We start from the raw sequence: 26,174 nt of genomic DNA on the forward strand, positions 1-26,174 counted from the left end.
AAGATGCAAGGTGGAGGAGACCCAGACCAGAGCAGACGTGTAAGGGCCGTGCTGTGTTTCGCCCCGAGCGGGTGCCCGGCAGCAGCAGCATACGCACAGGCTCCAGGACAGTCGCTCGTGCTTTGGCAGCTGCACGTGGCCCTTGGGCACCTGGGGACTCGGGGTGGGTGACGTGAGGGATTGCTTGTTCGTGCCATGGCTCATTAAAAGAGGGTGTTAGAGGAGCAGTCGCATTGGACTCGTGTTCTTTAGAAACCCTGATTCTTGGTAGTCTTAGGGCAAACACAGATGTGAAATCAATGTGACGCCTGGGTCTTGATCCTTTTTTGTCAGTGCTTGGCTGCTCTGTTCTTCCAATTGCGCCTTGCTAACGTGTAGAAAATAGGACATAGAAAACATTGTGGTACACTACATATTTAAGAAGAAGTATCCTATTCATACTGAAAGTTTATTGGTTTTCTTGTACTTTATGGGGGCCTGCTGACCTTGGGTCTTTCACTGGAGAAGTCAAAGCAATGGCACCTTAACTCCAGCTCAGCAGTCTGTGTTAGCAGTTGTTTTTACAATGGTGATTTGTATTATTGTTGCGGGCAATTTAATTTAGTTGAATTACCAACTAATTGGATGCCCATAAGAAATGGACATCAGAATACAATTTCAGGGGGCTTCACTCCTGTGTTGGGACATGTAAAGTTGTATCAGCCTAGAAAGGGGGACAAACAAGCCTTTGTGGAGTGCACCTCAGGAGACTTTATCACTTGTGGGAGACTTGTGGTATTGGAGTTTTCTTCTCTCGGAAAAGAGAGTCTACGTGGTGTGGCTTTCACGTGGCGTTTTGTTTACTTACCACTTGGTTTTCTGTTCATTGTGTTTTTCACTTGTACGCTGACTTTCTCGTTAGAGCCTCTGCTGGTGGATCAGGTCTGAGCCATTTCACAGTGTGTGGCCAGGAATCATCTTCTATTTATCAACTTATTTTTTTTAACCCTCTTCTTCCTGCCTCTCACGGCATGTCTCAGTGCAGGGATGAAAACTTCTGGAAAAATTTTCCACCAGTTAATAAATGATCATTTGTGTTTGCTTTCTAGGCCGAATTCACCAAGCTATGGTAACATCCCTAAATGAAGATAATGAAAGTGTAACTGTTGAATGGATTGAAAATGGAGATACTAAAGGCAAAGAGGTAAACTCAATTATTTTAGAACTTTTCTCTTTTAAAAAATGTGTAATCTACATGAATATTACTTTGGAATTTGCACTGGAAACAAAGAGAAAATATAAATCTTAATTTACTTGATGATTCCTTGGTTACAGGCTGTTTTGCATGGGAGCTGTTGGGCAAATGCCGGTTTCTGTTTTATTAAATTTGACTTCCTGAGCTCTGTGTCATAGCTTTTAAATAGTTCTTTTCATCTATTGATTTTGAACTAGGTTACAAAGGCTGACCTTGTTACCTTCTTTTTACAAGTAGAAAAATCAAATTTTTGAGAGGGAGAATGACTTGCAGTTCAGACAGGAAACTAGTGGGAGAGCTAGATTAGAAATCTTTTTGTGTTTCTATTATTGAGGAATTGCACTACTAGGGTTTTTGTTTATTTATTTATTTTTGGCAATAATTTTCCAGCCTTGTTTTCCTTTCGAAACTGTGTCTTTGTGTGTAACGCTTTGCTATCCCCTCTTCCTTTAAATTTTGGACCACGTTCATCATCCCTAGAGGTATTTAAAAGGCATTTGGTTGAGGTGCTTAGGGACATGGTATAGTGGTGGTCTTGGTAGTGTTAGGTTTATGGTTGGACTCGATGATCTTAAAGGTCTTTTCCAACCTATACGATTCTGTGATTCTGTGATTCTGTGTTAGCCAGCTTCAGCTGAGATTTGCAGAAGCATCTCAGAAATAATTACCCTTCACCGGTTTTGTGAAAACACAGGAAAAAGAAAAAAAAAAATTGTGAGAATGTCCTGGTGATCTCATCAGCTGAGCTCATCCCTCTGAACACACAGAATCCATACAGTAGTGAGGTCTTTGAAAGGTCCAGCCAGGGGAAATGGCAGTCTATAGACACCAAAGCTATTTATGATTTTTAGGAAACCAAGTTTCAATAGATCTGAAGCCAGCTATTTTTAGGATCCTGCCCCTCTCCCCCTTACATTTTGTGGCATTTTGAATGAGGAAAACTTAAAAGAAAAAAATAGCATGGTAAGTTTAACTTGGCTTCAACTGCGCTTTTATCTTTTGGGTTGTAATTAATCTGTTTCTTTTGCACTGTCTGGGAAATTTCAAATAACTGAGATCTCTTTCTTTTTATGTTACAGAATGTCTTTCATATTCTGCAGTAATTGTCAAATTACTACAGTAGTAGTGGGTACTTCTGTTTTAATTTAATCTCTTCACAAAATTATGAATATCTATTGGTCATTTTTAGTTCATCCGTTTTCTGAAGGGTGTGTTTTCAACTAATACGAACACCAAAGCTTACGCTGTTTTTAGTGAACATAAAATAAGATAATTCAGGTTATAGAATTAGCAAATTGTAGGGTAAAAACACTAAATATATTTATTGTTTATTCTCAAACATAACAGGAGAAATGGAGAAGGTGAATATTGTTCTAAGACTCATAAATGCGTTTTATATTCTTTTACACAGATTGACTTGGAGAGCATATTTTCACTTAATCCAGATCTTGCTCCTGATGAAGATATTGAACCTAGTCCAGAGACACCACCACCACCTCCAGCAGCCAAAGTAAACAAAATTGTGAAGGTTGGTAATACCTGTGCAACATGCTCATGTTAAACTTACAGTACTCCTATACATATTGCTATGCTTCAGTTTTTAACTTTAACTTTTGTGTCTGTGGAGCTACTTGATAACTGTGTTCCTTTCTTTTTCCTATGGTGAACAGGGGTTTCTAAAAATTATCTAAGAAAGGTTTGGTGGAGAGGGACTTGGGGACTAATATTTATATAACTAAATGTATCTCAAGGAAGAATACAGAAAAGGTTTTGGAGGTTGTTTTCAAACAGTACATATAGTTCAAGCAGTCTTCACCCTAGGCTCTTTAGGGAGGGATTTGGCAGCAGTCACCTCTCTGTATTGCTGACATTGTGTTATTTTCATTCACTGGAAAGAAATAGAGGTGGGGCTGCAGTTTATGTTTTCAATAATAAGGTGGTCGAATAACAGACATTTCTTTCTTTGTAGAGTCGACGAACTGTGGCAGCTATTAAGAATGACAACCCTGCCAGAGATAACAGAGGTAAATGTTATCTCTTTCCATTTCCAGGAAGTAAAAAATGTGGGAACATTTTAACCTCCTGCTAATCTAACATTCCTTAATAGTTCTGCATTTCTAATTTGGTATGTATGCATGTGATGTGTAAAAGACATGGTACATCATTCCTAGAATTACTCCTATGTATATTTAGGAATTCATACTGTACAAACGGTATTTATATGCATGTTGTGGCTTAACCCCAGTCGGCAACTAAGCACCATGCAGCCGCTTGCTCACCCTTCCCTCTCCCTGTGGGATGGGGGAGAGAATTGGAAAAGAACAAGTAAGAAAACTCATGGGTTGAGATAAGAACAGTTTAATAATTGAAATGTAATAATAATAATAATAATAATAATAATAATAATAATAATAATAATAATAATATCGTATTGAAAAGGAAAATAACAAGAGAGAGGGAGAGGAACAAAACCCAGGGAAAAACAAAAAATCCTCCCAAGTGATGCAACTGCTCACCACCCACTGACCGATGCTGAGCCAGTCCCTGAGCAGTGATCGCTGCCCCAGGACCAGCTCCCCCCAGTTTCTATACTGAGCATGACAACCTATGGTATGGAATAGCCCTTTGGCCAGTTTGGGTCAGCTGTCCTGGCTGTGCCCCCTCCCAGCTTCTTGTGCACCTGGCAGAGCATGGGAAGCTGAAAACTCCTTGACTAGCATAAACATTACTGAGCAACAACTAAACCATCAGTGTGTTATCAGCATTATTCTCATACTAAATCCAAAACACAGTCTTATACCAGCTACTAGGAAGAAAATTAACTCTATCCCAGCTGAAACCTGGACAATGCAAGTTTAAGCAATATAGCATTAGGAAAGTTAAGCTGAATGAACAGAAGGTGCAAAAATTTGCAGTTAGTTAATTATGCTACATTAAGTCATGTGTGGACTTTTCCAAGCTAAAGCATCCTCAATTTGCTTCAGCTTAATTGAGTGTTTCAATATACACTAAGTAGTGCACTTAAAATTCTTACACTTTCAATTTTTTAGCTTAGTTTTGTAACAGTCTGTGTGTAAACATTCATTCAAAGAGCACTTAAGCCCTACGGGTTATTTCTCACTCTACAGTTAATAGCAAAAAATATATTAAGAAATGCTGGAATACCACAGGAGGATAGGTGAAAAGTACATATTGGATGAATACAGATGTAACGCATCTATAACATGAGAAAGAATACTTACTGCTTATTGTTTTCATTTTCTCTCCTGCATTAAACTTAACTAACTTGTACTGATGATGGTGATGATTCTTCTCCCAAGCATTAATCTACTGTCATTAATTCAGACTGGATTCCAGTCCATCTGTTTAAACTTGAAAAACAAGTAGGCTTGCATATCTTTGCAAGTGTTCAGGCTCTTCTGGTGGATGATTGGGACCACTTTCTCCCTTCTGCCATTTGCCTCTGGGGGTGTTAAACAAATGGGAAATCTCATGAGGAGGGGATGATTTTTTTCAAAATAATATGGTTTAAATTTGAGACATCTGATTGATGGGCTCTCCTCACATCCATACATGTTGTTGTTTGTAGGAAATGGTCTGTTTGGTATGGAATAACCTGTAACTTGTATTTTAATAGGTCCTATGCATCTTACTATTCACAGTCAGCATAAGTATTTGTTCTTTGTTGGCCTTATAATTAAGCTTTTCTCAGCACACTGTCTTGTTTAGTGTAGTCAGTTTGTGATATAAACTAGTTTCCTATCATATTTGGAATGATCTGGGCATTTGTCTTGTCTGTCCCATTCGATACCTGTTTCCATAGTTGTCTCCATGTTGCACAGTGAGCTGGCCTTTGTTTGGAATGTTATCTCTAGGCTGCTCATCAAAGCTGGTACCTTCACTTTTGTACTCTTCTGGCAGACTCCGTTAGGAACGTGTGCAGGAAATGGGCCAGCTGAAGCAGAGCTGCTTGAAGCAACTCTTTCAAAGACAATTTAAAAGCTCTACCAAAGAGGCTTGCATGCTCACCACTCCCACTGCATTCACTGGAAACAGACATCACTGCATCTTCAGAAATTGGCATCCTTAGCACATATAGAATCAATCCATAAGCTTAGGCATATTGATTGTATCTGTATCACTTCCAGTGTAGTGTCAAAAAGGTTTGTTTCTTCCATTCACAGATTGAGCTGCACTTTGCTGCCTTTCATTTGTATCCCTCTGCTCCTCCAGAGATCGTAGGCACAATGGGGTGGGACCGTTTTGTAACATCCAGAGAATGTGAAACAGCAGGGCTTCTTTTCTTATTCAGTTTTTGGGTATAATCACAATATAAATAAAATTTCAGCACTTTAAGCTTCAGGACTGCATATGTCCACATACATGCTTCATTCTGTGTGCATAATAAGTTGTACTAATTCTGTAGTAGAGTATTTAAAAATATGCATGTGCAGCATTGGTACTTAATAATTATGTTGCATTGGTGTATAACACTAGGAAAAAAAGGCTGCATACCAAATGTCTTTACTAATAGACTTTCTACATGTATGGCTCCCTCTCACCCCCAATAAATTGTTGCGTCTGGAAAGAGGCCTTGTTTTATCTTGTCATAACAAAGCATTTCAGAATGGGGTAGAAAAGTTGCTCTTCCATGTCCAGATGAGCTTTGTGCTTTTCCTTTGCAGTGGTTGGTTCTGCCCGTGCGCGACCTACTCAGCTTCCCGAGCAGTCTTCCTCTTCTCAACAGAATGGTACTGTTTCAGATATATCTCCAGTTCAAGCTGCAAAAAAGGAATTTGGACCCCCTTGTATGTAAACCGTGTATCAAGGATTCATTCGTTCTGGGCGTTACATGTACATTCTCTTGGATTATGTTGTTGTCCATGAATGAGAAATGGTCTACAGTTGTCTGTAGGCTTCCTCGAGAAGCATTTTCAGAGAGCTGTGGCTAAACAAATGTTCACTTCTGTCATAGTTGTGCTAGTGCTTGGAATTTGTTTTTCCTTTATCTTTTTTTAACCATGGCAGTGTTGTTTGTTTTTTTTTTTTTTAATTTTCTTGGGCTTTCTTTTAATTCAAACCAAGAGATCACATGTATCTGTCCAAATATTTTTTGAGGGTCATTGTCCTTACATTTTTGGTCATGTAATTATTGTCTCATTCCCATGATTTTTTCCTAATTAATTTATTTTATAAATTTTAGAAATTAAATTGCCGTAATTATTCTGTACTAATACTGATTTGCTTGAAAAGGTAGTTGATAAATGCATTCTAATTATTGATAAATTAATATAATTGAAATGTTACAGTGTAAATACTAAATTCATGCAACACTGAAAATATTTTAAAATTATATCATTTTCTTTAAGCACGTAGAAAATCTAATTGTGTAAAAGAGGTTGAAAAATTGCAAGAGAAACGTGAAAAAAGAAGGTTACAGCAGCAGGAACTTAGAGAAAAAAGAGCTCAGGTTAGTATTTTTAGCGCGGATGGAAAATGTATGTCAACAAGAGCAGAAGTTTGCAAAATCATTGTACTTTTTTCAATCTTTAGTAATTTTTATGACCTGTAATAATCTTATCCTGTATACAAGTTTTATAAATATTTTGGTGCGTGGTTGCATTGCTCTCATAACTATTACTTTAGCCGGTTTTCCCCCTCTTTTTCTTCATACAGAAATAATTGCTTACAATTGCTTATCTTACCGTGTGTTCTTTAAAGATCAAGTACTGATTATAGCTATTTCTTAGGGAAAATATATTGTTGAAAATAATCAAACCTTTGGCTTTTAGATAGGGCTATTATTCTACAGGAGGTATTACAACATTATGATTAATGATTAATTACTCTTTATGATCTTCGATGCTTTGTAGGAGATCTATTTGACGCTCAAGTTTGAACAGTGACTTTTTTTTTTTCTGTAAACCTGTCTATGCATTTATAATTTAGCTTTGCATCATGCAAGCTATTTGGCAGCAAGTTGTTAGAAACTTATGTGAAAGAAATGAAGTTGCTAATCCTGTGAGAAAAATCTCTTAATATTAAATGACTTTGTCACAGTGGTGTAAAAGCTTTTGCAAAACTGGTAGCATAATCTTGTTGGCTGCCCTGTGCATATGTGTTGGTCTCTCTAAAGAGATACTACCAATCCACTACTGACATGAGAAATACGTCCACCAAGTAAATAATTCAGGCAATTTACTTCATAGTTTAATGATGTTCCTAAAAGTTGACCTAAAATTTGACCTAAGTTGACCTAAAATTTGACCTAAGTTGACCTAAGTTGACCTAAAGTTTGACCTAAGTTGACCTAAGTTGACCTAAAATCACCTATGTTGAATTCATGTTCTCTAATTTCCATCCATTTACACAAATGCAAAACATTACTATGTCTTTATGTGTAAGGAACAAATATTTTTTGCTTTACATCTTAAAATTCTTTGATGTGGTACTACACCTAAAATTTTCTTATTATTGCTTTTGTGAAGACTCCGTTTGCATTTGAGTCTTAAACTTCTGAATCATAGCATCATAGAATGGTTTGGGTTGGAAGGGATTTTTAAAGGACATCGAGTCCAATGCCCCTGCAATGAGCAGGGACATCTGCAACTAGACCAGGTTGCTCAGAGCCCCGTCCAACCTGACCTTGAATGTTTCCAGGGATCGGGCATCTACTACCTCTCTGGGCAACCTGTTCCAGTGTTTCACCACCCTCATCGTAAAAAATGTCTTCCTTCTTCTTCTGTATGAGGAAGCTCTGTTTGTCTTGGTGACTTGTATGTATCTGTGCTTCGTGTTGCTTTGTGTATTCTGTTGTTGTTGTTGTGAAGTGCAGCAATGATTCGCCAAGCACTGTCTTCTAGTGGGCGAGACCTTTAAACAGGGCTTGAAGAATATTAGGCAAATGCTTTTTCCATAATCAGCAATACCCCCTTCTGAATGTTAGAAGGAAACATTTCAGCAGGAATACGTTTTGTATGGACTTACTGTCAGCAGTTTTTATTTCACTGTAGTCAGGGTGAACATCAAGGTACAGTCAGCTTCTGATTACCAGGGCACAGTTTTATCTGAGGTGAGGATCAGCTGTGTCACAGGTGCAGAGACATGAGCTGGCTTCGTTTCAGCTTGTTCACCCCAATGCAGTGCTTTCTAAGAGTGCCTACGCTGTTTCCACAACCAGCTGTGATCCGGAAAGAGATTTATATAATTTGTGGGGAGCCATGCAAAGCTTAATAAGGTCTGAATATCAGAGCTGGCTATGCATGGCATCAGCAGCATGTCCTGAAATGGTATAAAAACTGACAGTTACGGAGAGAAGTGATGGGAGAGACATTTGAGTGATTTAGCAGAGAACTAGCTCAGCTTACAGTAGGCTCAGACATAGCAAGGCTTGGAGGGGCTCCGTGCATGGCCTCTAATGTGTCTGTTCGCTCTGGTACTCACGGCTGATACCGTTGGGCCGCCTTATCTCAGATTAAGAAGCATTGACCGTATATACTGTCTGGTGTTATGCGGTTGTTTGAAGGTGTTTCTTAGTGTGAAGATTCTTGCAAAGGTGGGAGTAATTTCTCTTTCTTGAGTAGACTGTTAATGAGTCCTCAATTAAAAAGTATTTTCTATTACATGCCGACCAAAAACATGAAATAGAAGGCATATAATTGCTTTGCTTTATGATCAATAAATTAGCTACATCATCATGGAAAAAGGCATTAAACTTGCATCTGAGACATTTCTGGTGTTTTGGAGAAAAAATAAGATTTCAGTTAATGTGTATTTTTCTTATAAATAAACATAGAAGATACTGAAAATAGTCCATTTCAGGAAAAAAAACATATTGGAAATTCTGTTGCTTACTTCCCTAGGATGTTGATGCTACAAACCCAAATTATGAAATTATGTGTATGATAAGAGATTTCAGGGCAAGTTTGGATTATAGACCACTGACAACTGCAGATCCTGTAAGTACCCTGGCAACATGAAAGTTTTTTATCCTTTTCTATTTTTGCTGTGTGTTTTCAATTTTTTCAGTGTATACTTCTGACTGTAAACATGAAAAATAAGTAGTTTAATATATATTAGTATTCTTTATAACATGGATTTATTTTTTCAGTAATTTGATGATACTAAAATTAGTAGTATTGAAAGTCCTAGGTCACTAAATTATTGCTAATTATGTTATATCATTTAAATGTCTTTTGACTATAAAATATTACTAATGTGTACTAAGTAGTCATGCAGCCTCTGTATTGTAAATTTTCCTGGGGTGCTAGGGGATGTGCACACAAAACCATTAAGCTTGTCTGAAAAACCCTATTGAGTATAAAGATTAATATTTGATCTTTGAAGGTGATGAGGGCCTTTAATTTGCAGAAAAGTCAGAGGAGCAGAATCCTTAAATGATGGAGATTATCAGATCTCTGTGGAAATCAGAGATTGTGACAATTTCTGTCAATAGCGTATCTACCCTGTTAGAGCTGGATTTGCTTGCAATGTTCCGAGACGTACCTGGTACTCTACAGGATTAGATCACTGTCTGCAGGGAGTTTTGTTAATGTGTAGTTCTCCCTTTTGGGTTCTTGCCTATTGAGCAGACACAAGGGGCTTTTACATGTTCAGATGACTCACTGTCTTGAAATTTCTCTTTATTTAAATGATTGGTTAATTAATTCAAGAATAGAAGTAAAATAAAATATTGTATAACTGGAATTGGGGTATAGTTCACTGAAAGATTGTTTGCTTTGCAGATTGATGAGCACAGGATATGCGTTTGTGTACGAAAACGACCACTCAATAAAAAAGGTATGACCGTTTAAGATTTTGCTGAATTTTTTCTCTGAAAAGCTGCTTCTGACAGTAATATTATTTATATTAGAGAGATCTAGAAATACTGATCAAAGGTGAAACTCTGTTATACTAGACAATATGTGTGACAGACCCAGAATAGTCATAGACTCATCATAGCCTGGATAAAGACAGGGAGAAAAGTAGTTTTAACTGTCACCATTTCATGGCTTGAGAGCTGAGGTCCAGAGAGACTGCAAATTTTTTTTCCAACGTCATCTAGGATGTATTTCGTTGATCTGGGAATTAATTCTACTGTAATTTCTTCAGTATTCTTACATTGCATTAGGATCACTATTCTTTTAAACTATCCTTTAAGTGATCTCCTGAGCAGAGAGCTACCCAATGAAAACTTTCCTACACATTTTTTGTACATGTATTTTTATACTTTCAAGTGGTCTTGAATCAGACATCGAGGGAGCAATTCAGGTGCTTAAACGCTGGTATCTTATGACATGTTAGGTGACCAAGCGTGTCTGAGACATCTTTGCAGGGCTAGTGGATTACAGAGAAACTGGAGACTTGTATCCCCTGGAGTTGCTGGTCAGGTCTGGGCAAGATACCCTAGGGCATATTAAATGCCCCTAAAAAACTATTAGGTACTGGAATGACTCTCTGGTGACTTTTTTTTATACATGATTAGTATTAGAACATTTTTCCTTACTGCCTGCTCATCAGACTGGAGTCTGTCTTCCAAAAAAAATGTTCATGTTTTCAACTCCAGTTAAATCCCAATCTTCCCATGAAGTTCTTTACTTTCAGTGGGAAATTAAAAACACAAATGCTTCTGGATTGCAGCCTCTCTGAATCTAGCGCTTAAGTAAGCTGACTTCCGTTTTGAAAGATAGTTCTTTCCTTCTCTTTCTATTATATTTTATTTAGCTAAAAGACTCAAACAGCATCGCTGTGACTCTGAAACAACATGGGATGCATTTATTATTTTTACACTGACAGAACTACACACTGAGGATTATCTGGAGCATATCCAGAGGAAAATGGGAGAATTGTATGGGAAAGGGAAAACATATGTTGATAACAATATATAGTTAGTTTTTGTCTTATTTTTTTCCCTCCACGTTGCTGCTTCCCCTACTTTTTTTTTTTTCATTTTTACTTCTACTGTTTTCTTATTCCCTGTATTTTTTCTTTTATTGATCTGAAAGGAATGCATAATCTCAAAAACTGGTTAATTTAAATTAGTTTGCACAACCTATTTAATAAGGGCATTCAACATACAAGTCTGGTAGCAGTTGAAGTTCTGTTTCAGCATTGGAGGTTATCATTAATAAAATATTACTTAGAAATCTGATACATCTGGGGGAAACATTACCTTCTACCTATGCTGAAGGTGGACAAAGTGAAATTACAGTAAATGAGAGCTAGTTGTCATGGGACATGAGTTGGGATTCAGAAGTAGGATTTGATTTTGTGAAAGCTGCATATGTTAGGTATTAGTGGTTTGAAGCTATTAAAAAAATAGTTCAGAGGTGTTTGTGGGAAGATGAGTGTCTAAGTAAAAATGAGGTTGGCACTAAAGTTATTTTGCTTTTTTAAGAGGAAGTTATAGTAAAAAGGTATTAATGAAATAATCTATGCAGGGGGTGAACCACAGAGATAATCTAGTAGCCACATAATACACTCTTCTGAAAACACACGCTTCATAAGAAACAGTATTTCTCATGCCATATTCTAAAACTGAAGAGTATAAAAGAATGAAAGATACTAGTGTGTGACCCCCTGAAGAGAAAAAATAAAAACAGTTTGTTTTGTCAGTCTCACAAACACAGAATTATCACCAAAATCTTTAGGTGTTTTCAGCACCAATCATTCTGTGGATTGACTTTGCAGGAAGTAGGTGTTCAGACTGACATTTGAAGATTTTATTTCAGTCACATATATTTATAATTGAGAAGTGTATGGTAGGTTTCAGAGCACTATTCCAAATTTTCATCAGCAAGGAATACAGGTTGTCATAACAAATAGCTGGGAGCAGGTAAATGTCTTATTCCAAACAATCATTTAAGAAAAGTCAGCTTTTGACTGCTCAAACTAAAAAGTTTTTGCTGCAAAGAATTGACCTTCATATTATCTCTTTTAACCACTGTTCCTTACTTCTTCTCTGTGATTACTGCAGAATAATTGCATTTTATTTTGTTGCAGTGTAGTTCAAAAATTGATTATATAGTGACTTGAATGCATATTGCTCTTGGTGTGTAATGGCATGCAATGGTGACCATTGTACTGTTTGATCAGTATATTAACTGATGAAAATATTTCTATCTGCTTGTATAAAGCCCCATCAAATTCTTGAACTGCATGCCTTAAGAAATTTTACATAGAAATGCAAGTAGGACACATTAGGATCCTGACTGTACACACAAAGGATCTTTATTTTTGTGCATATCATGGATCACTGGGTTCTGTGTTTTGCTGACTCATATCGCATACAACAATTAGCAATAAATTGTAGTGCTGTGTAGTAATTATAACCTGGGAACTCACTATTGAAACCACATCTAGATGGCTTTTGTTCATTCCCAGTGATAGGAAGGATCATTAACATTTTCAGCTTTTTCTGCTTACAAGATAATTTTTAGAAAGGATTTTACTTTAGAGAAATTCTATATTAAAGATGTATATTTTAGGTTCCAGGAGGAATGCACAAATGAAAATGTCTGTGTAGAATGAAAGCAAATTTTTTCTTTTTGAAAGCTGTGAACATATGACTATACTGTTAAGGATTTAGGGAAAATAAAAAGAAAATTTTAAAATAAAGCAGATTATCGTAAGGATATTAATTTCTTTGTGTTTTTAAGTTTGACAGTCCAGTATAGGACTTCAGTGTCCAGTTTCTCCAATAGATAAGTTATTTACAAAAACTCAAAGGATATGACAGTAATCTGTAAAACAGCAGAGAAGCTCTGAGGAAAAAGAACTCAAATCCATGGAAGGTGTTATTACAGAATACGTAACAAGCGACAATGATAGTGCTGTAGTTAATGATCTTAGTTTTTTCTAATCAGCTTTGTACAACCTCTCTTTAATTTCTAGCAATTGGTAGGGTAGGGTGACTAGGCTTCCAAAATGAAATCTCTTACTTGGCAGATTACTATCTAGGTATCAGAAGCCCAAATCCATTGCAGTGTTGTTACTTGGCGGAGCTGTGTTATCTGAGATGTTATAAGAGTGTAAAAAATGAAAAAATGTAAAAAATAATGGTGTGTTGCTACTTAAACATATGTATTTCACTTATTTTATAGAAACTTTAATGAAAGACCTTGATGTAATAACAATTCCTAGTAAAGATGTTGTGATGGTACATGAACCAAAACAAAAGGTGGATTTAACAAGGTACCTAGAAAACCAAACTTTTCGTTTTGATTATGCCTTTGATGACACGGCTCCTAATGAAATGGTTTACAGGTATGTGTATATGCTTTTTATTTTTTGGTGAATCTTTTTTCTCATATATCTCCCATGTCAGTAACTGTGGGATTACCTTGGTTGTGGACTTTACTTCTATTCTCTGTGTTACCAGATATGTATATTGCTACCTCCATTCTTTTGCCTGATAACTTTTAACTCTTTATCCTGAATTCTTCACCTGCAATATCATCTCCACCTCCGTTGACCTCAGATCTGCTCTCAGTCCTCCTCCAAGCCCTGCTGGTTTCCAGGCACTAGTGTGTGTTGCCTGCCTGCCCAGCTACTGAATATTTGAAGAACTTCTGAGCTCTCTATTTGCCTCAGGGTTATTGTCTTATTAATTAGTGTGTGTGCAGCACCTGAGGAACCTAAGTCATGGCTTTTGGTCTTCAGGAAACTTGGAAGAAAAGGACAGCCCCATCCCCAAAGAGCTTGCAGTTTGAATATAAGATATTTAACAGACGAAAACAAATCAGGAGAGGGTGGGGAAAGAGTACAAAGAAAGCGAGGGAAGTTATATTGCTGTATTGCTGAGAGACCTGAGCTAGCTTGGCTGCTGGAAGCAATCCGGCTGATGTAATATGGAGGTGCATGGAGCTAAGTTATCTTGCTCAAAATGCTGAGTCTTCCTGATTTAAAAAACAATAGCAACAAAGACACACATCCACTTTCAGCCCTAAGGTATTTGGATCACCATTTTCTCCTTTATTCTTCTGTTTCACTTCCAAAGCTGGCACAGAATAATGCATGCAGTGCTTTTAAAAACATGCTTAGAAGTAGCTGTTTACCTTGTACAAGTCACTAAATGGAGTACCTACAGTAGCAGGCAAGTTAGACACCGCGACAAGTCATAATCTTGGTACCCAGTCTAAATCCTCTGAAGCTTTTTGCAAGGAATATTGATATTAGAAAGGAATTTGATGAAGATAATTTTCCTTATGCTTGGAAAGTGCTTCACATAGCCTTAAGGAGTAGTGACAGAGAAATATCTTAATTCTCGTTTTTTAATCCAACAACTAGGAAGTGAAAGTTAGCATCATATCCTGATTGATGTTGGACACTAACATCTTGTCAGTCGATAACAGAAAATTCATAGTAAAAGAATTATTACAAGGCCTTGAAAATTAAAACTTCTGTCTTATGCTTGATATAATGGGGAGGAGAAGGGTGGTGAAAGGAAAATCTGTATAGTCTGTTAGTTTACACTAACAAAAGACTTCTAAACAGCAAAGCTGTGCCCTTGGAGATTTCTGTCTCTAATGGTTGTCTACTGGTAGCATCTTTCCTTTCTCAGTACTGAAGAGCTACAGGAGAGCAACCTAGCTGGTGATGCATGCCTCTTGCAATTGTTCTCCTCCTGTTTAACAACCAGTTCTTTTAGTCTTCCTCCTTCCTGTTATTTATCTCTGTGAGCATAGTGTTTAAATGTGAGGGGTGTTTTTGGCATACAATGTTGTTATATTTTTGTATTCACTTTCCTCTGGGCAATTTTTATTAGTTACGTAATACATTAGTGCTACTACAGGAAGATATTGAAAGATGCTTGTATTCATACTGAAACCATAAATCTCTAGTCTGTGTAGCAGTACAGGCTTTTTCCTTCTCCCTCATATGGCACAATAATCATTATTACTTGAAGGGCAATCTGCTTCAAGGCCTCTTGTAATAACAAGTAAGAGCAAGATACATACATCATGAAAATTCAAGATCCAGTTAAACTTAGATTTTTGCATAACCCTTGGTTGCTCAATGGCTCAGTCTTACCCATATTATTTTTGTAAGCGATCTTGTGTTTCTTCCAAAGTGGAATGAAAGGAGGTTGTCACACCTCAGTGTTTCTGTAACAATTGTCCCTGTTTCTGTTACTTGAAGGTACTTTGTGTGTAAACACCTGGAAAAAGTTTAGAAAGAGAGACTTTTGCAGAGAGACTTTTGCCTCCATTGGTGTCTCTCTATTAGGTTACCTTTTGCTTTTGGAGTTTTTAATTAAATAATGGTGATAAGCAGCTGAAGTAGGAGCAATAACTATGTTTTTTAAAGTAAAAATTAATGCTTTAAAATAGAAAAATGATACTTTGGATAATATTTTTTGACACATCAAATAATACTTGAGGGATAAGTAGATTTTTCCATTCTGAAGAGCTTAGGTATATGTTTTCTTGAGCCTTTTCTTAGTGTATGTATGTTCCAAAAATGTTAAGATGTGCAATGTTGTTTTGGCCACCTGTCTTCTAAATTTAATCTTGGAAGCTGATTTGGGGAGAAAAAACCCCAAAAACTATAGCAGAATTTTAGTATTGGCAAAACCTAAGTATTTATCTGCTACACTGTCCTACTTCCATGTCTTCTAATGCTGTCTTCTTTAGGGAGCTCCAAACTCCATGTTGTAAGCTGTGCTGTGTTGCATCATTAAAACAATGACTTTTTTTTTCTTAGGGTTTAAAGAAGGATAATGTTGTTGTAAAAAAAATGGGAGAGACCTTGTAGCTTTTATTTGATTGTTTGGGGTATTTTAATGCCTTGGAGCTGGTAGTCTCTTAGTTCAGGAATTAATGTGGAGATGTCCTTTGGCCTCTTGAAGTACAGGACCAGTTTTGTCACTTCCAGCCTTAAAATTTATAGCATCCTTGTTGTAGTGGCATCTTAAAGTAATCCAGTTTCTTAAGTACTGTTGGTTTTTGCATTTAAGATTCACAGCTCGACCATTAGTGGAGACCATATTTGAAAGGGGAATGGCCACTTGTTTTGCATATGGACAAACAGGCAGTGGAAAAACGCATGTAAGTATTTCTCCTACATGTCAGCAATACACTTCTTTTCATAGTTAGATAACTTAGATACTTTCTTAGTTACTTAGATAAATTCTAGTAAGTAACAAATTCGTAAGTTACAGTTCTGTGATCTTTATAGTGTATTTTTGTCTTTTTTTTTTTTTTTTTTTAATTTAGACTATGGGTGGTGACTTTTCAGGAAAGAACCAAGATTGTTCTAAAGGAATATATGCACTTGCAGGTGAGACTTTATTGGTCTGTTGGCATTTTGCAAATTAGTTGAGATCAATAAATTTTGTACTCCCCGTTGTACAAACATAAGGGTCTACGTATTTTACATTACAGTGGAGCTTTGGTAACATCAAAAGTGGTTCCTAGATGTGTAGTCTTTACATGGTAAAGTAAATGTATATATAGATTACTTCAAAAAATGTAATAAATATAATGGGTGATTAATTAAGTTTATAATTTTGGGGTCTTCTGCATCTTCCAGTGTAATGTGGCAGTTTAAACTGCAGTGTTTTAGACTTGGTTGACTGACCTTATCTGTTATACTTGCAAAATATGAGAGATGCTGTCAAATAGACTGTTACGCATTAATGAGTCTTCACTAACTGAAAATACATAATGAGATTTCTTTTTATTCTGGAAATGTATTCACAGCTCGAGATGTCTTTCTAATGCTAAAGAAGCCAAACTATAAGAAGTTAGAACTTCAAGTATATGCAACGTTTTTTGAGATCTACAGCGGTAAGGTAGGTACCTGGTCTTTCTCTGAGGAAGGAGGAATTTCTCTTTCACAAACAAGATTTTGAGCTTGTCACATAAAAGATTTTTTTCCTTTTTGTACTGAAAACTTTCTTTCAAATAATTCTTTACACTTCCCTTCCAATCATGTTTTTCCATGGAATGCTTTGCATATTTTGATATGGGATTTGAAACAAAAGTGCCTTTAAAAGCTCCTCTTTAACTGTTCTGTTTTCCCCCCCTCCCTAAGGTTTTTGACTTGTTGAACAGGAAGACAAAATTAAGAGTGTTAGAAGATGGTAAACAGCAAGTCCAGGTGGTGGGATTACAGGAACGGGAAGTCAAATGTGTTGAAGATGTTCTTAAGCTTATTGAAATAGGCAACAGCTGCAGGTATCTCCCATAGCTTCCACCAGTTTTTCATTGTACATTAAAGAATGAGAACAAGATTTTTTTTGGGTCTCTTCATAGTGATGGCTTTTTAATATGCAGTGGGTTTTTTGATGATGTTGGCTGCAAGTAAGGAATCTGCCTACCTTTTGAATAAAGAGATTTCAAGTTTCTCTGTCTCCTAGAGAGAAATAAGAAGTGATTTTTCTACAGGATGTGAACTGCATGCATTATATAACCAGCTTACTGACTTAAATTCACGTTATTTATAATCTGGAATACTGCCAGATTCTTCAGCTCTAAAAGGCCTTGATATGTAGTGACAGAGGTTAAACATAGAGTTTTTATTTTTTTTAAGAATCCAGCTTCATTGTTTTTAAAATTAGCCTTGTGCATAGACTGCTGCCTGATCAGATAAAAATGCCATGAGCATTTTACATGTAAGCTTTTTGATAATCTGAAATCTTTGAGGATCTGATTATTCTTGCTTTTAAAAGGGAGGTTTTAAAATGTTACTTATCTTCCATTTCTGTTTGAAGAGATGGAAAAAGAGGTATAATTACCTAATACATCCAATTATTAGGGTTACATCTCTAGTGTCCAGAAGAACTTTAGACATGCTGTCAACACATGTAAGAAAATACAGAACTTTGCCCTGAAAAAAATAACCTTCTGAGGTTAGTGTGTTTAACGTGTATGGTCCTTCGCCTGTTCATATGTCCTTCCCTTCTCTTCTTTTGTTTAAAGGACATCTGGCCAGACGTCTGCAAATGCACACTCATCTCGAAGCCATGCAGTGTTTCAAATTATTCTCAGAAGGAAAGGGAAATTGCATGGTAAATTTTCTCTGATTGATTTGGCTGGCAATGAAAGAGGAGCAGATACTTCCAGTGCAGATAGGCAGACGCGACTGGAAGGTGCGGAAATTAACAAGAGCCTTTTAGCACTCAAGGTAACTGAAATGTTTCCATTGCCTTTGAGTAGGTGGAAGCCTTCTACATATAATAGCAATGACTATTAAAACAAGTGTTTTTGCAGGCTTTGCTTGTCTACATTGTCTACTGATGTGACAGGTAAAATAATGTATTGATTTTTCTTCTAAATGCCTGAAGGAACACTTGGTAATTACCAAGTAGAAACATTGCAGAAACATTGTGCTATCAACTTGGATGTAGTTTAAAAAAAAAACCTCCACAAAAAATCCCCAGTGGTTGAATTTGAAGATTTTTCTGATATATATGTAAAACGGGAGGACAGATGACTTACTTTGGTACTCAAGGTCTGAAATACTAACTGGAAATATTCTTAGTGATCTCAGTATTTCTTTCTTGTTTTTTTTAAATAAAAAATAAAGTTACCTTTATGACATATTTATTTACTGCTGCTAATTAATTCACTAAAGCAACGCAACAGCAACGTATCCAGAAAGAACTAACAAATAGATTAAAATAACCCTTGAAGGTTGGAATCCATTTTTGACTACTGTTCTTTATCGCAAATTGTCTGATACAGTCACTTTACCAATTTTCATACATTAATCCAGGACACATCAAGAGAGCTAAGAAATAGTATTTAAATATTCATATGGCTTTTTTTGTTTGTTTGTTTTATAATGCTCGAAAGAGGTTCAGTCTAAATAGGGAAAGTAATTTTTTGGTCTCAACTGCAGAAACAGTAGTTTTGAATGTCTCAGAACTTAGCTCTGTTGCTGGTTAGTTTTGCTTAGGTTTACTACTCTCAGCACCAGCACTGTGGTTTTATACAAAGAATCTGAACCCAAAAATCACTGTGCTTACTTTTTTATCCCCAGTATAAACTTGGGAGCAGACTCGTATCTGACTAAGCAAATCTCACAAAACACCACAAAATTGTAACGTGTAATATACCATTACAAAATTGTATGGCAGGTTGAAAAATTGGAAGCAGCAGTTCCAAAACTATGGCCTGTTTTGATTTAGCATCAAAGTAAATAATGCAAGCAACATTGTGTTGACATTATCACTTGTTTCCAAATGTAATTTAATAAAGCTGGTTTGGTTTGGGCTTGGGTTTTTTTTTTCAGTTTACTTGTTGATTTTGTACTGACTAGTGCCTTCAGTGCAATACCCATACAACATACTTAGTTCATTTTCACACAACTTGTCTTTTTAATTATAATGAAAGGTTATGCTGCTGCCATACTAGTGGTTGTGATCTAAATTACATGGGGAAGGGGAAATAAAAATAAGTGGAGGTCTTGCAGAGGTCTAAACAGTGGTACAAGAAGATACACGTTTCTCAGTGATATGTTAGTTTTCCATTTTTCATCTATCGCCAAACACATTACACAGCTTTTTCCATTTGTATCAAGACCCTTGAAGTTATTGTTAAGTTCTTAGTAAACTAGTATGTTCTGAGGAGTGGTCTTTGGTGCTAATCCAAGATTTGCTATTTGCATCTGCGTATCAGTCCTGTCTTAACCTGTTCAGATTTTTGGTACAGGAAGTTATTTCTGTAATGTCTCTACATGGAAGTAGTGTTGTCATTTTTTTACCTGGTTTTCTGAGCTGTGATGAAAAGCAAAAGTAGTTTAAAACTCCATTAATTTAGAAGCTGGCAGTGTCCTCCTATAATCCTTTTACTAATAAGGAGATAATCCAATTCCAATTTTTCAGGAGTAAGCAAACTAAAAATCATTATAGTAAATTAAAATATCTTAATTAAACTTGTTGATTGCCATATCAGTAATTCAACGTACGCATCAGGGAAGTGATCATGCCCCTGTACTCGGCACTGGTGAGGCCGCACCTCGAATACTGTGTTCAGTTTTGGGCCCCCCACTACAAGAGAGACATTGAGGTGCTGGAGCGTGTCCAGAGAAGGGCAACGAAGCTGGTGAAGGGTCTGGAGCACAAGTCTGATGAGGAGCGGCTGAGGGAACTGGGGTTGTTTAGGCTGGAGAAAAGGAGGCTGAGGGGAGACCTTATCGCTCTCTACAACTACCTGAAAGGAGGTTGTAGCGAGGTGGGGGTCGGTCTCTTCTCCCAGGTAACAAGTGATAGGATGAGAGGAAATGGCCTCAAGTTGAGCCAGGGGAGGTTTAGACTGGATATTAGGAAATTTTACTTCACTGAAAGGGTTATCAAGCATTGGACCAGGCTGCCCAGGGAAGTGGTTGAGTCACCATCCCTGGTATTTAAAGGACGTTTGGTTGAGGTGCTTAGGGACATGGTATAGTGATGGTCTTGGTAGTGTTAGGTTTATGGTTGGACTCGATGATCTTAAAGGTCTTCTCCAACCTATACGATTCTGTGATTCTGTGATTTGTTACTGTTTTTAGTTTGTAATGTCACTTGTTGAAAATCTGTTGCCCCTCTTCCACTCTAATCTGCTTTTCTCCTTATGTAAGTGTAGTATTAATGTACAAATTCAAAAATTTCAAGGAATGCACTGCCTTGCTCACCTAAAAATATTGAGTCCTTTCTAGCATTTGCATGTGAAATTCACATTCAACAAGCTTCAGTCTTTCTGTTTATCTGAGCTGTGTTCATTCTATAAAATTCAGCTGGTGAGTTTTTTAAATAATCACTTAAGTTAAAGCCAACTTGCCCTTCTGTTTATTCTGTTCTGTATCACAGCAGTTTTATTCTGAGCCTGTTTTTAGTTCTGTTTTATGCTGTTTCACAGTTGCAATGCTTTCTTGGATTACCATCCCACAGTTTCTAGCCTGGCTTTTGGAAGAAGCTGTTTCTAGGAAATTTCACAAGGCCACGAGGGTATGGCTGCAGCTGGAGGATTAGCTGAACTACTGTAGAACTATTCATGTAACACAAAAGCCATTCCAGCTGTTAGTGCTAAAAGCAAAGCTCTAATTTGAAAAGCTTTTGAAGTATGGTTGGTTGAAGAAGTTCTGTGTGTAGACATGTTAAAACTGTACCAAGGAAGCCATGCATCTGAAGAGATGTCTGTACACAAAGTATTAAGGCAAAGGCAGAAACTGGAATTAATGATCAAAATATGAAAACGACAACAACAAATTTAAATTTAACCTTTCTTTGCGTAAGAATTAATTTATTAGCTGATGTTAGAGCTCTGAGTGAGCAGAAGTTATGTTTAGATTAGTGCGATCTTGGTTTGCACTGTTGTACTTAGTTGCTGCTGTAACTTCTATAGTAATTTCATAATATTTACATCTGTACAGTATTTCTCACTGGAACTCTCCAACCAATTGCAAATATTTAGCCCCACACCCTTGTGAGTGAAAGAGAAGACCTTATCCCTGTTTTTTCACATGAAGACTATTTTAAAACAGGGAATGACTTATATTTTCAAGTGTCTTCCAATACTGAGTACATCAATAGAGAGCTATGCTTACTAGGTTTGTGATCTGTGGAAGCTTTCAGAAAGTTTGTTTTCTTCTGAGCTGTGAAGAACGTCAGTGGTAGAGCCAGAATCAAAGCTACTGGTTTTAATCGATAGAGTTAACACGTGTCCCTGTCCACACTGCGTCTGCTGGCAGAGGTTGTAGATGATTCAGGCTTTTGCAGCTGATAATCAGAAGTAATTGTTAGTCTGGACATTTAACATCAACACTGATTTTTTGTTTTGTTTTGTTGTTGTTGTTGGATACAATAGATGTAAACATTTTGGATGAGATTCAGAAAGTTTTTAGGTTCCTAAGTCCTTTTTAAGTTCCTGCCTCTCTACTGAACTTAATGAGAGGTAAAAGCCTAATACTTCTTGAATCCAAGCATTAATGGTAAATTTTAATGATATTTTAGGGGACAGCAACATAACTAAGGCATGCATTTTCTGATTTTGAATTGCATTTGTATTATATTTATTCAATCCCTATTAAAGAAAAATGCATAAACCTGTTTGTTCTTTCAGGAGTGCATTAGAGCCTTAGGCCGAAATAAACCTCATACACCCTTCAGAGCAAGTAAACTTACTCAGGTGCTAAGAGATTCATTCATAGGAGAAAACTCCCGTACCTGTATGGTAAGTTGGTTTGGTTAACTGTTCTAACAATTACAAAGAGAAAAGATGCTGGGAACTTAGTCTTTTATGTTTAAAATTGGTCGCTTACTACTGGCAATGTGTTGGACTTAAGTTTATCCACTGACACTATACGTGGAGTGAGACTTTCAGCAAAGACATTTCAGATAATTTGCTCCTTTGTCACTTTTTTTTGGCCTTTTGTATTGCTTGTTCTACTTTTCTAGCTAGGCACCTAGCTAGAAACACTTCTAGCTTAAGAAGTTCCTTTCTTTATTTGTTTATTTTAAATAATGTCTTAATTATATAAGAGTATTGTTTGTTGACTCAGAATTTTGGAAGAGGTGGTGTAGACTGGAAGTACAGTGGTGAGTTATGATCTTTAAATGACAAAGACAAATTTAAAGTTGGTATCAAAGGCATCAAGAATATGCTCTAGGCTGTTGAGGGGGGAAGTAGTTGGGATAGATGGGATGAATAGTTGTATATTGTATAAATGTGCATCAGTCTGAAAAACGGAATTCTTCTGTGAGACGGTGGAAAGGACAGATAAAATCACTGATGTTCAGTTGTTTTATTGGTGCATCTTTAACATTTCTACTTATGGAAATGCAAACTCTCTGCAGTGGACACCGCTTGCTAGGCTTGTTTACTTGGTTACTTTTGACAGACTTCTTGGAATTAGTTAGTCTAGAGGCCAGAGAAGTCTGCAGACCACAACATGAAAACCATGGTATTAGGGCAACCTAGTCTTCCCTTTAGCTGTTAGGTATGGTTCTAATTTGAAAATGGTGGTAAAATAGCATTTTTTACTAATCTTTTTTTCTCCTTCAGTTTTCTGATGAAAAGACAGGATTGTTTTCTTTCCGCTGAGACATAACTTCATAAATCCTATGCAGGATCAGAAAGCTAAATTGTGCATCTCTAGCTAGTGTATCCATACTGCTAAAGAAGGTTTGGAAAGTTAGCCTGTTGGAAGTTACTCTCTGTACATAGAATAATTAACATTTGTGAAAATTTCATTAAGTTTTCACCATCACCCTTACCTCCTTAAAGTGCTAACAAGCTGTCTTTGTTTTGGTGAAGCTCTTTTATTTAATTATTACTCTTCTCATAGAGTTGTTGTAACATTTTTTTACCATTTAAATGTGTGAGAATGCCATTGGGAATAATCCATGATCTATGGGTGTTCAGTTTGTGATAAAGCTTGCATTCCTTTATTTTATATTCTATGTAGTTCTAAATTAGGGAAAAAAAATCCCCTCTGAAAGTGAGTGGAAATATGCTTGAATTATTTTTTATTTTTGCATTCACATAACTAGTCATTTTACAATTAAGAATAAGAAAACCCTTTCATGATGAGTTACTGCTTTTAAACTCATTCTTCTGTTACTTTTTCTTGTAGTTTCTCAGTACTAGGACCACTTGTAACATTCTGCTTTTAGTGTTTCTTTACATACATTTTTTATCAAGGATTTAATCAGCAAAGCTTTTTCTTAAGACACTGATGTGGGGAGAAGAACACTTGGGTGGTTGTGGCTTACTCTGAATTATAGTTGAAAGGAAGGAGGGAGCAAAAAGAAACCTACAGCGCATCTTTACATTTGTTTGAATTGAGCTCTTGCATTTGCAGCACTTGTTCCTCCGATAACTAGATGAATGCAGAATAAAGCTGCCTGTCTAGAGATCTGACAGGTTTCTGAACAGCATATATTGAATTGAGGGAGGTGTAGGAGATGCCTTAGCCTGGAATTATTTCCAGTCCTCTCCAGTTCCCTGGAAAGAGGAGATTTGGACTCTAGTGGCCAACTGGTGGGAATAGTGGGTAATGATCAGCAGCTTCACCCCTCTTCTGGGTCTTCCTTTGCCTCTTGTATCAAGACAATTTATTCAGTCTTCCAGTATGGTATTTACAGTTGGCTCTTTGGTAGGGTGTGCATGGTTTGTAAGCATGTTCATGTGTAGGTTTTATATCATACACTGGCAAAATTTTACTGATTAAACTTACAGGGAAAGAAAAGGGCAAGTCCTTATGGTTTATGATAGCTAAAGTTGAACAACATTTTATTAAATTAAAAAAGTACTTATCCTGCAGGTGTGCTGACTGCTAGTTTGCAGCAGAGCCATGTAATTAACCATGGTGCTTCAAACTTCTAAAAATGATTGCAAAAATAGTTTAACAATGAGTAGTTTCCTTTCACGTTTCTACAGCAGGCGGTATAGATCATTGCTATGTTTTCTAGAAGTGTCTACTTTATGTGAAGTAAATTAAAGCATAGAAGAATTTTTTAGTTACAACTGTTATAACTGTCACAAGGCAACAAGTAGACCATGATAGTATTTTCTCCAAAATATTTTAGCCTGTTACAGGCAAAATAAATTAATGACTTTGCAACATAGAAATATTATTCAGTTGGAAAATGTTATTTATTGAACATTTAAGACCTCTTTTAAGATGCTGTTTTTGCTTGTCAGTGAAGAGGCATTTATTATAAAGGGATTCCTCAGCAAGACACAGATTTGATCCAGTGTTCTGATGTGCTGTTAGAGAGTAAGACATTTTGCAAATATGTGGTGCTTTTCAATATGGAATACATATAAAATGGTGTAGTAAAAACTTGTGATTTTAACTTTCTAAGAGATTCTTGAAATGTCCTGGTATAAAATACCTGCGGGGCCTTTTCCACTTGCTTTCTGACATATTAATCTGTAAGTGTGATATTTGAGTGGAGTTTATTTGGTAATTTCTACACTTCATTTTTATTTGACTTTTCTGTTTATGGACTTTCTGTTGCAATTTTAAAAGTTACACTTTAGGGATGGAGCATTCTCTTCCATATATAAGGTTAAACTATGATTTGGAAACTATTTTCTTTTCAAATTTCAAAAAAAATTTTGAAATGTTTTGAATGTTTTGAATGTTTCAAAACATTTTGAAATGTTTTGAAAATAAGTTCATAATGTGGACAGTTATGACTAGGATCTGCTTCATTCTAAAGAAATCCAGAGACATACAGTTAGCATAAATAGGTTGTTTTGAACTTTATTAGTAATTTCAGTTTTACTGGAGTTCTTGTCCTTAAATAGTTTCAAAAACCATTTAAAGTTGTTTTTGAAGAGTTAGATAGTAGCATAATGTATCATCATTTGAAATTTGCAACGTAGCTACCTAGAAATAGTCTCATTTTTTAACCAGTGCTGCATCCTTGATGTGCTGCAGTTATAGCTGAAGTGACAGATCCTTCAGCCCTCCAGGGTGGGTGGGAGTAGGAGCGTGGCCCCAAAAGAGCTATTGATCCCACTGTGATGGCTCATAAGCAATGTAGACACATTCGAAATAGGAAGAATGGTAATTAAGGGTCTTAAAGATATTCCTGTCCATAAATAGTGCAGCTTTTTCCATCCTCATTTGGAATTATGAACCAGGAAGCAGGCGACAGAAAGGTCAGAGTCCTCCTATCCTGCCTGGGCTGGGCTTGTTGGGGCATGAGGACATGTGATGAAGTGGAGGTTTGTATTCAACAGACTGAGTCTTGTGCACGGGTTCTTGTGCCCTGAATGGGGTATCCACACAGCTGACAGCACCTATGGTGGCTCTTCCCTGTAGCAGCTGTACCTTATACACTTCAAAACATTGGAGCAGTCCCCTGGTGTTACAGCAGTTGCTGTGTGTGGTGTACTCTGAACATTGGACTGATGGAAGAGATGCACGCACCTTTCACATTAAATGAGTTTGGAAGGATTTTAGAAACTTGTAGGTTTTTGTTAATGAGCACCCAGAACACTTT

General features: G+C 36.6%; 2 protein-coding genes across 7 annotated transcripts in view; both read left to right on the plus strand.

The window, feature by feature from the left end:
* IPO11 (importin 11) overlaps positions 1-26,174 on the plus strand; it is a 268,429-nt gene that overhangs the window by 124,081 nt on the left and 118,174 nt on the right. The gene's annotated exons all lie outside the window — the stretch shown is intronic.
* The window catches only part of KIF2A (kinesin family member 2A), a 58,983-nt gene that overhangs the window by 20,447 nt on the left and 12,362 nt on the right, over positions 1-26,174 (plus strand). For 4 of the 5 annotated variants that reach the window (XM_075488737.1, XM_075488734.1, XM_075488738.1 and 1 more), the window contains 14 exons: positions 1,089-1,183; positions 2,646-2,762; positions 3,204-3,258; positions 5,920-6,042; positions 6,604-6,704; positions 9,097-9,192; positions 9,979-10,033; positions 13,336-13,498; positions 16,191-16,281; positions 16,450-16,513; positions 16,936-17,027; positions 17,270-17,412; positions 18,157-18,361; positions 22,279-22,389. In XM_075488737.1, coding sequence (XP_075344852.1) covers positions 1,089-1,183; positions 2,646-2,762; positions 3,204-3,258; positions 5,920-6,042; positions 6,604-6,704; positions 9,097-9,192; positions 9,979-10,033; positions 13,336-13,498; positions 16,191-16,281; positions 16,450-16,513; positions 16,936-17,027; positions 17,270-17,412; positions 18,157-18,361; positions 22,279-22,389 — 1,511 coding nt within the window. The remainder of the gene's footprint in view (positions 1-1,088; positions 1,184-2,645; positions 2,763-3,203; positions 3,259-5,919; positions 6,043-6,603; positions 6,705-9,096; positions 9,193-9,978; positions 10,034-13,335; positions 13,499-16,190; positions 16,282-16,449; positions 16,514-16,935; positions 17,028-17,269; positions 17,413-18,156; positions 18,362-22,278; positions 22,390-26,174) is intronic. The other variant, XM_075488733.1, reaches the window with a different exon arrangement.

This window comes from Mycteria americana, chromosome Z (genome assembly GCF_035582795.1).
Source record: "Mycteria americana isolate JAX WOST 10 ecotype Jacksonville Zoo and Gardens chromosome Z, USCA_MyAme_1.0, whole genome shotgun sequence".
NCBI classification, from domain to species: domain Eukaryota; kingdom Metazoa; phylum Chordata; class Aves; order Ciconiiformes; family Ciconiidae; genus Mycteria; species Mycteria americana.